A 12593-nucleotide genomic window follows, 5' to 3' on the forward strand; every position below is an offset into this window, starting at 1 on the left:
CCTGCGGCCTAGGGTGTCCTGGTGCCACGTGCACTGATGGACACCCTTATGCTTGAACATGGTGTTCGTTATGGACAAACTGTGACTAGCACAGAAGTCCACGAACTGAACACCGCTCGGGTTCAGATCAGGGGGGCCGTTCCTCCCAATCACGCCCCTCCAGGTGTCACTGTCGTTGCACACGTTGGCGTTGAAGTCCCCCAGTAGAACGATAGAGTCATAATATAATAATAATAATCTCATAATAGATTTATAGCTTATTTATATCATGTTAAACTCATGCGCTACACTGTACTGGATGCATAATAGTTTTTAGCCTCAAAATCATAATACCTTTCTTAACAAAACAAAGTAAATTATTATGTATACATAACCATTTGAAAGGGAAATGTGGAGATTAAATGGAAATTACTTAATTCTAGTCTAATTCAAGCATTAAATTTAACATTTTCATTCTTAGTAATGCCAAGATCTGACGTCTCCCATGGTAGGTTCATCTCTTTTTCTCTACTTCTGGTCACCAGCTTTCAAATTCAAAACAATTTTAACAATATATTGACCTGGGACCTCAAACTTACTGCCCAGATAGAAAACATTACTTAGCTAATCATAGTCCAAACTAGTAATCACTAGAAGTGTGAAACTGGTCTAGTATATAAACCAGTCATATTTTAATGCAATGTGTCATGAGACAGGCATCACAAAAATGTTACACCTTTTATCTTTCTAAATTTCAGACAATAGTATAAAACAAAAATTGCCAGATTTAAAGCGAGCAAAAAGATAAACCCTCATGATGTACTGACATTTCGAGAGCACCCGATGTTCACAAATTCATGAAACTATTAGCATTTTTTTCAAACAAAAACTGCACAAGTTGGTGAAAACACAAAACAAGTGAAAGACCTTATATGCATAACATACCTTAACAAGGGTCTCTAAACCAGCTCCAGAGCAACTGTCCTGGTTGTTGTCATTCCAACCCCATGTATATGCAGCCACATTCAGTTACTAACCTTATAAATATTTCTTCACTTATGAAATACAATGTCTAAATATTTCTTCACTTATGAAATACCAAGTCAATCATGACCAAATGTGCTGTGTTTACATCACAACCCAACATTCAGGGTTATTTTAACCCAACTGTAATAGTGAACTACAAGTGATGTAAGACAGTTCTCCAACTCAATATCAATTGTGGCTTTAGTATGGGCGCTACCCAGCCACAACAGGTAGGCCTATCAATGTACTTGCCACTCGTTCCCCTTGTTCTTACTATTAGACCGCAAAGGACCCCCGCAGTTGAGCAACAACGCCTGAATGCCTTTTTAACATGTGTTAAAAAGGCCTTCACTTTTTAACACAGAGTCAAACTTACCCAGCCACTATGCCTAAATAAAATTACAAAATACATCGGCCCAAGTGTTTTGACAATACACTATATTCATATTATATTACTCACCTACTTGGGTGAATGAGGGATACATCAGTCAAATTATCAGATCATGACAAGAGGAACACTTGTCATTTCTCAAACACGGCCAAACACAAGGCCATGTATTGGCTTTGTATACAGTTTCTAAACAACACTAAAAGCGAAATCATTTTGAGAGAAGAAACTGCTGGCACTTTAGAGCCCATTGAATGTTCATCATTACATTCGCTAACGTTAGCTTGAAACAATTACTTAACTTACCGCTAACAAGCAGACGACAACAATTAACTCACGTTTCGGACAGAAATACGACATTAACAAACGTTTTAAGCACATGCAAAAAAAAATAAAACTCATATTAGCCAGACTACAAAAACACTCAGGACTATAAAACTGCGAGACACTCCAATAATAACATCAACGCAAGTTTAATCTCAGTAGTATTAACCCATTAGCCGGTTTGAACAACAGAACAAGAGAAGTACAGTACATAATTAACAAGCTACTAGTACTACTCTACCCTGTTCACGTTTGTGTTAAACTGCACATTTTATATATTTTAGCTATAAAATTGTAAACTAAATAATACATTTGATCAATTGTGTGAATAGAAAAATTACTTACCTATTTAGTCATCAAGATAACCATTAGAAAAGTCCTCTTCGCGTCATGGTTTCTTTCAGATGATGTCTTCTGAGGTAAAATAAGCTTCAGCATAACTTGGCGGGGTTTTCACTAGCTATAGGCTCGCGACATAGAAAGTTAAGAGTTTGCCGCCAGAATGCGGTGACTCACAGCCGCAACCGCGAATCAACGATCGTCCCCGTTATTGACGGAAGCAGTAGCCAATCAGTGATCAGACATGCATACAACCCATGAGCCAATGAAAACAAATCGTATCAAGCTGCACTACCAACAACCAGACATAGGGGGAGTATGGGCTGTGTGTGATACCCAACAAAACCATGGCTTTATGGAATAATAGGACATGAGTTAAAAAAGCAGGACATAGTTAATAACAATGAAAATGTCCTCATAAACCAAAATGTCCTCATAGTGCTGGTGAGATTTCAGGTCAAATGTCTCCCTATACCATATAAACAAGAACACACACACAAAAACACACAAACACACACACACACACACACACACACACACCACTAGGGCAAGATGATGGTTGGGCTGCTGCCCCCCCAATCAGGAAGTGACATTCACTCTTTGAGGCCAGCTCAGTTTACGCGGTCCGCCAAAAACCACAAATTACTACATTGACAATGACAACATTACACCAGTTCTTACCTTGAATGAGTAAATCTCCCTCTCCATAATTAATGATAACCACATTCTTCTCCTCCTCTTTATCTTTGATGATAACATTCAGGCCCAGTTTTTGACTTTTTTCCTGCAGCTTTACTGATGCCATCTCTGAATCCCCCAATGCCCATTGAGCTTCATAATCAGAATCCAGAGACTCTTGTTTGGGCTCAGTGTGGAAGGAGAACAGCAGGCTGGGTTTGTCCTCCCTCTGCTATAATAAAGACCAAAACCAGAGCCATCCATGACTGATATACATGCTTCATGGAATAAAATATGATCACAATGGGGGAAAATAAAAACATAATAGACCTGTGTCCTACATGAGGTGCACTTTCCTTAACCTGACCCAAGAAAAGGGAAAATATGTTTCACTTATATCACAGATTATCATTTCCTTGGAAAGTGAAAACAAATATACATTATTGAACAATACAGATGTGAGATATTGACAATTTTACTTTTTGATTATCTGTTATAAAAGTAACTAAAAATTTATTCTAGAGTAACTCGGATGAAAGGTATTAGGATAAATCTGACAATAGTTAAAACCAGGAGGGTCAAATGCCTACGTAAATTGGTGTTTGAGTTTGTAATTAAAATAAAACTTCCATTCTGAAAGGTACAACCTCCTTCCATTACTTTTCCTAAATAGGTGGATATAAAATGTTTCCATTGTCAGAATTCTAAACTCAAAAGAGGAAAATTATTCAGAGACGATTTACCGGTTTGATTCACCTTTTTTTTTTTTTTGACATAATTTGCCAACAGCCCACGGCTCCCTTACCCCGGTATCCAAATGGTACCCAGGTGCTAATCACCCCTCACTGAATGTATGACGTCAATGGATGAATGCACAATAATCCCAGATGTATGATCAGAGCCCCGGTTGAATTTCAAAGGAACTTACAAATGAAATACAAGATTACAGTAAACATTCAAAAACCTTAATAAGGCTAGTACTGAAACATAATAGGCTATAGGCTACTAATCCCGATACAGTTTTTCAATAGGAGATTCGGCTTTTTGCGTAGGCTAATTCATCAAATGTAAATCTATAAATGTATTATGCTAAATAATTACTCACAAAACGAAATACCAAGGATACTGTTTACTAGTCACCAATTCAACAAAAATATTACAAGTACCGGGGTAAATTTTGTTTTATATTCAGAGTTTGATCGTCAATACCTAATCCAGAAAAAATCGTACAAAGACGACAGTGGACTATATAGAGGGTAAGGTACACCCTTAGATTTCATCGTAAATCAAACTTTTCGTTTAGCAGAGCCCAAAATGTTGCAAAACCCTGTCGAATGTCTGTTCATTAGTTTAAGGACTGTCATGAAAATGCAATACCACTGATTCAATGTGACAAAAAATATATATTTTATTTTGCATCACCCTAATAATACCTGCTCATGTGAAGAAAAATCATAGGTACAGAGACGTTTTGTGTTTGTTAAACCAAACTATACATTTATTTTGGTTGTTAAACCGTATACATTAAATGTTTTTATACATTCCTATAGAGGTGACATATACACCTACAACCACTTGTATGTTGGTCACTGACCTTTTTGATTTGCCCTTTTACATTTTGGTAATTATATCAGAATTCATCCATGTATACAATGTTTTAGCTTCCAATCCAGATGACATGGACCTCTAAAACCACTTGCATTTTGTAAGATAGATTTGCCATTTCCAATTTCGGTTAATTCATAGGAATTTCTTTTGAAACCACTCTTTTTTAATAGTTCAATATCCATATGAGTTAGAGATCCAAAAACAAGTGTATTGTGTTCCTTCACCTCTCTTCTGAAATGGTATACGTCTGATATTTTTCAAATTGACAATCCTGAATTTATTTTACAACTACACACATTATTACAACTCTTCTACCTAATTCTCATCAACGATTTTTAATAGCTTCCAATCCAGATGAAATGGAAATCTTGTTTGTGCCATTTGTGTTGTGTATTAGTTTGTTTTGACTTTCCTTTTGTTTTGAGTGTCTGCAGGTTTTTCCTTTAAATTGGTTCCCAGTTCAGATCTAAACAACCAGGTGAAGGTAGAAACTAACCAATTAGTTACCTAATTAATCAATCAAGTACAAGGTGAGAGTGAAAACCTGCAGACAATCGGCCCCTCCATGGAACTGGTTTGACACCTCTGCACTAAAGAATGAAAACAATTTACACACAAGAAATTAAAAAAGTAAAAACAATTCAAAAATTAAACATGGCAAGAAATTTTGGATAACAATTAAAAGGTGTATAGGTGAGAGTCGGGGGGGGAAAGAACAGACTACAATTGTTTGTAGATCTCTAGCTCATATGGATAGTGAGCTATTAAAAAGGCGTTTAGAAAGAAATTCCAGTAAATTTACCGAAATCTAAAATGGCAAAACTAAGGGGCATACTCTTGACAAGGAAGGTCAGTGAACAAAATGCAAGTGGTTTTAGAAGTCCATGTCATCTGGATTGGAAGCTAATAAAAAAGAGTTGATGTAAATTAGGTAATTGTGTTTTAATAACAAAATAGTAAATGTTATACAGAGAATTGTATAATAGAGTAAACGTAAAGGAACACACCACGTGTTTGTAGATTTGTAGGTCATATGGATAGTGAGCTATTAAAAATTGTGGTAGAGAAGGACAAAAGCTACTAAAATTAACATTTATTTTAGTATTCCTCACTCTTTGGGGAAGAAAAGAAAAGCGTAAACTAGAATTGTTTTCTTGTAGGATGCGCAAAACACAGCAGGTTCTCAGGGAGGGTACTAGTAATATTTCGTCTATACCCGCACATTTACAGTGCTCTCATTCCCCCAAAAGGGGGCGTGGCCATTCAGGCGGAAGTGATGTAAAGTTGCCCTCATGTATTGAAAGGTACAGAAAAGTACTGGACAAGAATATTTGTTAAACAGTGGGGGTCGACTGGATATATGGAATAGTCATGGGAATTTCAACTGATCTTTTAGAGTCATTCAGTGAAGAGTTACATTTCAGGACATTTCGTACATTGGAGTCAATATTGCCCATAGCCATTAGAAGGACAGTAGGCTATGATTTCATCTGTGTTTATCATTACAATTAACTACTACATTAATTATTGAAGACCAACCATGTGTTACTCTGTCCACTTTTGATACATGAACAAAATTAATGCAACCGGTAGTCAGGGGAGAATCTTTATTTGCATGAGTCCATGATGTTGATCTTCCATAGTTCTTACATGTTCTCCAATAATTATAAAGTTGACACATTATTTCATGCAAGGACACATAGGAGGCGGTCAGTAATATTTAGGATGGCGTCATTTGTAATAGTTGTCTATGAGGTTTTGAATTCTTGCATGTGGTATAGCTGCCCATTCATCTTGGCAAAATGCCACCAGGTTATGCAAAGTCTTGGGTCGTCTAGCATGGACCGCACATTTGAAATCTCCTTCGATGAAATTAAGGTTGGGAGAATGATGGCCACTCCAGAACCTTCACTTTTTTCTGCTGTAACCACTGGAGGGTCAACTTGGCCTTGTCCTTAAGGTAATTGTCATGCTGGAAAGACCAAAGGCGTCCCATGCGCAGCTTTCGTGCTGAAGAATTCTAATTGTCTGAAGTCTAATTTTTGTTCAAGTATCGTCGTATTGTGCTCCTTGCAACAACCCGTGCAACAAGTCTTTTTCCAGAGATGATTGTATTTCTCCTGAGGTTAACTGTGGATTTTTCCTATTTATCCCGAACAATTCTTCTGGCAGCTTTGGATAAAATCTTTCCTGGTTTAACTGACCGCGGCTTGGTTTAAAAAGTTAGCTCTCATCAATGTGGGAGCTAATGAACTCATTGATTATTTATACCGACAGAAATGTCAATTTAAAACACCACAAGTGTGGGAACTTCACACTTAATAGTCATTTTAAATTGTGTGTGTCACCTGGTGTGTCTGTAATAAATGGCTTCATATGATCACTATCCTTAAGTAAAATATAAATCACTGCCAGAATTTCACTATTCCTGCAGGGTATGCAAACTTTTGAGCACAGCTGCATATAGATGAAAACAGCTATACGTCACTTTTCTCTTGTCCGAACAACCTCTCCCCTTTTTGGGGGATAGCTAGCACTGTAAAAGTGTAGAAGTCAATGGCGCAAATTCGAAATGTTACTGGTCCATGCCATAAAGATGCTGCGTTGAGTTTTGCATGTTGAATAAGAGAAAAAACCCTAGTTAACGCTTCCCTTTACTCCCCAAAGACGTGACGAGATCTGTGGCTTCAGGTCATCTGCAGATGGGCTGAAAATGGTCAACTATGGGACCCATCCAGTCAACACATTGATGTCTGTGACAAACACTTCATCACAGGTTAGTTAATGATGCTAAAGTCAACAGTTATAATGTTAAGTCAAAGAAGTGCATGATGCTGAAAAGGCCATACATAGAACATTCTGAAAATGCACTTCCCTGAAGAGATTTCACATCATAATTTGTAATTCCTCAATTTGCTAGCAGTGTAAACCCCTATATGAGAGGATGAAAATCAATGTCAGGTTGGTGCACGGCATTCCCTTGAATTATTTGGCGTGATGCATCAATAATCAGTACATTTGTGCATGTGTTTGTGAACTGTATGTGACAGGGGTGGGGATGGAATAATTGTCTTCTGTACATTATAGCCTACCTTATAGTTGCAGGGGGCTAGCTAGTAAGCTTGCTTAAAATGTTAGCGATTTAATTAGTTTACAGTAACGTCACATTGGACAGACTACCAATACAGCAAAAGAAAATGACAGATGTCAAATACATTAACTGAAGATTCAATAAGGTGGTGTAAATATCAGGATATGACCCTTCCAGTCACTGGGTTGGGTCATTCATCCACTTTGATGGAGACAGACAATGGACACTCAACCCCTAATTCATTAGTTCTCTATATAACGTTGCCGATTGTCAACCACATGGAATAATTGTTTGCCTGACTGGCCAAATAGTTTGTGCTCCTAATACCTAAATATGGTTCGAATTTTGTATGAAATAAATTGTCAAAGACAGAGGCAGTGTGAACAACAGGAAATCAGGGAATCCGGAAATAGGTATCGTGCAAGATTTCAATTTAAAAGTCACTTTCCTAATTGTAAAAGCCGATTTTCATGTAACTGTTCTTTGTTTGTGCATACGTTTCACGTGTAATAAAATTATTTTAAAAAAATCACTTAAACTTATAGAAATTGTATTGTTGTGTAGGTCTACTACATTGTTGTGGTCCCAAATACTCAAACAGCGTTGCTATATGGGAATTTGTTTTTATCCCTCTAGGTTGTTGCTGCAAAATTAGAAAGTGTTAAAATATTATGCAATCACTACAAAAGTTCCCGGCCACATACAGCCACCATGAATACTATATACAGAACACAGCTATTAAATAGTACATGCCAGACTGAAATATTTAAAAGGAATATCTGGACCTAAATCACTTCATTATATTCTGCAGCTCAGAAGGATATTCTATGCACGGGTACACTGCGTTCTAGTCATTCTCAAGTATTTTTACCTAACGCCTAAACCAATGATAGACTACTGGTGTAATATCGTTATGCAGACCTAAAAAAAAACAGCTATGGAATTTTATTTTGAAAAGCTGTAAAGCAAGCAACAATAAGTTTGACAACGCTTAAGTAGAGCACTGGACCAGACGGTCAAACTTATTGTTGCTAGCTTTACAGTTTCAAAGAGCTACGTTTGGGTCTTATTTATGCAGATGCCAGATTACTGACAAAAGTTTGTACGTAGAAAAACGATTTCTAAGGAAATACATTGAGACGTAATTTAAGAAGTTAATGTCGTTAAAGGGTGTTTGTGCGTTCACAGATCTAATTTCACGCTTACGGTTCATGTTTTACGTATGATCTTTATTACGACCATACCAATTTACGAATGTATTTTCTTACGATCCTAATAATACGTACGCTTAATCTTTTGGCAGATATCTAACTCCACAGAACAGGACCATTTCATAATTCAAAGTTGTAAAATAAATTGGTCTTAAAAACAATATTTTAGCAAGACGGAGGTGCACAGCAGGGATGGGTTACAACACAGAGTAACAAAGAAAAATACTGTTCTTTAACCACTTACCATTTTAGCGAAATTGATCTATATTCGTAATCCAGAAAAAGTTCCAGATGTCTTAAACTATTAAACCAACTGCTGATACAAATTCTTCTTCCTGTTCTGCTTAAATTGTCAATAGGGTCTAACTGCAGCTTGCACCAGTCGCTCACGCCGCGCACCCCGCTCACGCCGCGCCCCTTTGTTTTCTTTGCCTTCAAAATAAAAGCCCCCTTCTTTTTTTGGCTGTACAAAAAATGTATTTATAATTGTGTTTTTCTAAATTGTATTTTTCTAAATAAATGCCCGTTCTTTATAGTTTGGGATGGAACTACAGAATGCAATTACAAAAACAATCAGTTAATGTTGTATTGGATTCGTTTTTGTATTTGCTAATGTATAATACATTGAACTGCAAACAACAAAACTATTTAGAAGTAAGCAAAAACACATGACAATAAATAATAAGTCTTAATAAGTGGATGTGGATGTAAGTTATGTACTATGTGACAGTACTGTCACATAGTGGGCTGGTCACAAGAGGACTAGAAGGCTCTCTCTGGGTCGAAGCACTGAAAGAAAAATCCTCCACTGCAGTTTACATGTGATTCCAAAGGACTTTATGCTGATCAGTATCTGTACGTAGATGTAGGCCCTTTAATCCTGTGGGTATGGAAAAGTCAGACTGTCTGTATTATTATATTAACAAATGATAAATGTACAGCTCTGGGTAGAAATCATATTGGTGCAATGCATTCAATAAACCGGATCACCAGTTGTACACACGATCTCCCCAGTGTTCAGAAATGGACTCAATATTCAGAGGATTTGAATTTTATTACACATTGGACAGGACGTTATTAAAACCAAAAAAGCATAAAGTAGACTCTTAATAGATGTTAGTTTTAACATTTTTAAAATTATACAAAAAGGTCAACCAAAGGTTGTTTAAACATATGACATCTCTTTTTTGTCATAAACAATTAATTAACAGTCTGTAATAACACTGGCGAATTCAAAATTAAATCCCAAGTTTCCAGCCACAAATTGTCATGGGGGCCTGCAGCTTGAAAAACACCCAGCTGGCTCAGGGTTGTCTGCCAACAGTTAGTATACGTGTCCGTTCTCACTGAAAGAGAAAATAAGTAAATAAATGTAGCAAATACATATTCAATTATTTTTTCCCCCACACCCCTTTGTTACACACAAACACCTTATTTTTACCTATTGCATTTGGCGGCAAAAGTGATCGCAGTAACCTGGATGTGGGTCTTCTGAGTAAACTGCTTCAAGTACACCCCTTTGTCCTGTTCCAACATATCCTGTAAAAGAAATAACAGAATGATGATTATACTGACCAGTGACCACTAGACTCAGGATGTGGTCTAAGCGTAGTTATGACATCAATACTGAGTGTAATGACAGATTCAAATCCATCCAGTGTTAAGATGTTTACCAGGTGTGCAGTTTTTGAAAAGCATTCCACATTCACGACAGGTGTCCACGGTGTACATGGTGTAGAATTATTTTCTGTAGGACTCCATGTAGCGACACCTGTGAAAAACAAATTATCAATCAAAAGTGAACATTTCCATAAGGTTAGTGAAAACACATGTGAGGTACTCAAGAATTGTATACCCTTTATTTAAACACTTACTGTCAAGCCACTGAAAATGTGCCCGTCTCCTGAAGGAGTCAGGGGACACAGTGTCCCTGAAGGTGGTACACACAAGAGCCAATCTTAAGTATGCCTTATCTCCTTCCTGTAGTACCACGTAATTTAGGATTTCAGAAAGCACACACGTTGGTAACTGTAAAACACAGGTCAGGCAAAATCAAGCATAGTAAAGACAACACACTGACTGACTACACTATTGCCTGTACAAATGGCAACAATCATAGCATAGCAGAAATATGAAAATTAACAATTATTGGTGAGAACATCTATCATAATGCATTGCCCTGATGTTTTAGTTTCCCTGATATTGATATGACTGTACTAAGGGATGTATAAGCATGAGACTCTTGCAGTGACAGGGCAATTATTGTGCATAAGGTGCTCTATAGTGTGTGTCATGGTGGTAGTGCAAATAAGTCCAATAGTGCAAGGATAAAGGGAGGGGTTGTGCCATGTTTATTGGCTAATATAGCCAGTAAACAGTGTAAGCAGTAAGTAAACATTACCTCCAATATGATGCACCTGTCATCCTTTTCTAATCGAAACCTTTTGAAGAAAATATTATATAAAAAAAAGAAAATTATATTATAAAAAAAACATAAGGTTGTTTTATATATATAAAACAACCTTACGTTTTTTTTAATGAATTAATCAAGACAGGATAAGGCCACTGGGTGTCCTCTGCCATCATCATGCTCACCTCATGTTCCCTCTTGCTGACCTTTGGGACCCTGTATATCGGCTGCAGTGAACCTTGGAGCAATGCTCTGGCCTCATTAGTCCAGTATGCAAACCTCTGTCCATGGCTTTTGAGTAAGATATTAGTAAAATAATAAAAAAAGTAAACTAATGTAGAAGCAATGTATTGTAGGAAGTAACATTTAGAGTTGGCTTACCCGTCAATCTGGAACCGTTCCATTAGACTAATGCACCACCATTTTCGGATGCGTGCCATGTCCCTCTAAAAGAAATAGAATATTTAAGATGAGGAGTAATGTTCATGTTCAGTCACAAATCGCTATTTGTCTGCAAACCATTGGCATGTCAATTACAGCAGAGTACAAAAAGTTATAGAGCCATGTTAAATAGTCCCACAAACAGTTCTTTGATGTGTGGTTAATACTGTAGTGCAAAGTACTTTATAGATCATGCTTAGTTAGACTTCTGGAAATTGTAAACAATTAACCAAAGTCAATGTCATGTTAGGGTGGATTTAAGTTCCTCTTATACTTGATCCTATGTGAGAAGAACAATACTGACCTCAATGAACCAAAATGGAGCCTCTGTGCTCAGGCTGAGTGCATACTGTACCCAAAAACCTTAAATCAGAGACTACAAAGCAATTTACCATAAACATTAAGATGCCACAATAATTTACAGTAGTTTGATGAGGGAAACCCTGCAACAATTGGACAAAGTGTTAAATAAGCAATATAAAAGTTTTTGGGTCAAATCAGAAATATAGACATGTGCATCCAGGTACATAAGTTGTTGGAGAGATGCACCTCAATGTCTTTGCCAAATTTAGTTGGCCACTGGCCAATGTGATGAGCTAAGTCACTGTCAAAATCAATTAGAAATACAAATTACACACCTTATACTTGTAATAGTATCAGAAAACTGAAGACAATTCATATTACTCGATTCCCTTATATTCAAAATACCACTGTATGCTATTGAAATAGAAGAGTTACAATAGCCACCCACAGGGCTTAAACAAAATAAACTAACTTATATAGCCATTGAACGAGGCTAAACTTTAAAACAGCCTTTGAACGAGGCTTTACTTTCATGCTTATGGAATCCAAATACAAATCATAGTACCCTGTTGCAGACCTGTTGGTTGTGAATTTTGTTATTGGCCAAATCTGGACAATCTGTACCTGCATTTTTGGAGTACTATGAATTCTATAGGATTTCAATACTGAACAAGCCCCAGAACAGGGCTGATTGTTGTCATGTTACGAAACCTAAAGATGGTATGGTAACAACGGTCGCCAAAGCCAAAAATATCATGCGAAGTACCTCACTCAAACTAACACACACACACACAC

General features: G+C 36.9%; 2 protein-coding genes across 5 annotated transcripts in view; one reads left to right on the forward strand and one right to left on the reverse strand.

Moving 5' to 3' along the window:
* The window catches only part of LOC105008779 (zinc finger protein 271-like), a 172247-nt gene extending 163219 nt beyond the window's left edge, over positions 1-9028 (reverse strand). For 2 of the 3 annotated variants that reach the window (XM_029123505.2, XM_029123504.2), the window contains exons 1-2: positions 8889-9028; positions 2738-2966 (exon numbers count right to left, since the gene is read on the reverse strand). In XM_029123505.2, the coding sequence (XP_028979338.2) occupies positions 2738-2966; positions 8889-8891 (232 nt within the window). In that variant the 5' untranslated portion in view covers positions 8892-9028. Of the gene's footprint in view, positions 1-2062; positions 2132-2737; positions 2967-8888 lie in introns of those variants that run through there. The other variant, XM_034295497.1, reaches the window with a different exon arrangement.
* The window catches only part of LOC109615482 (zinc finger protein 501-like), a 1152720-nt gene that overhangs the window by 517960 nt on the left and 622167 nt on the right, over positions 1-12593 (forward strand). The window lies entirely within an intron of this gene.

This window comes from Esox lucius, chromosome 11 (assembly GCF_011004845.1).
Source record: "Esox lucius isolate fEsoLuc1 chromosome 11, fEsoLuc1.pri, whole genome shotgun sequence".
In the NCBI taxonomy this organism is placed as follows: domain Eukaryota; kingdom Metazoa; phylum Chordata; class Actinopteri; order Esociformes; family Esocidae; genus Esox; species Esox lucius.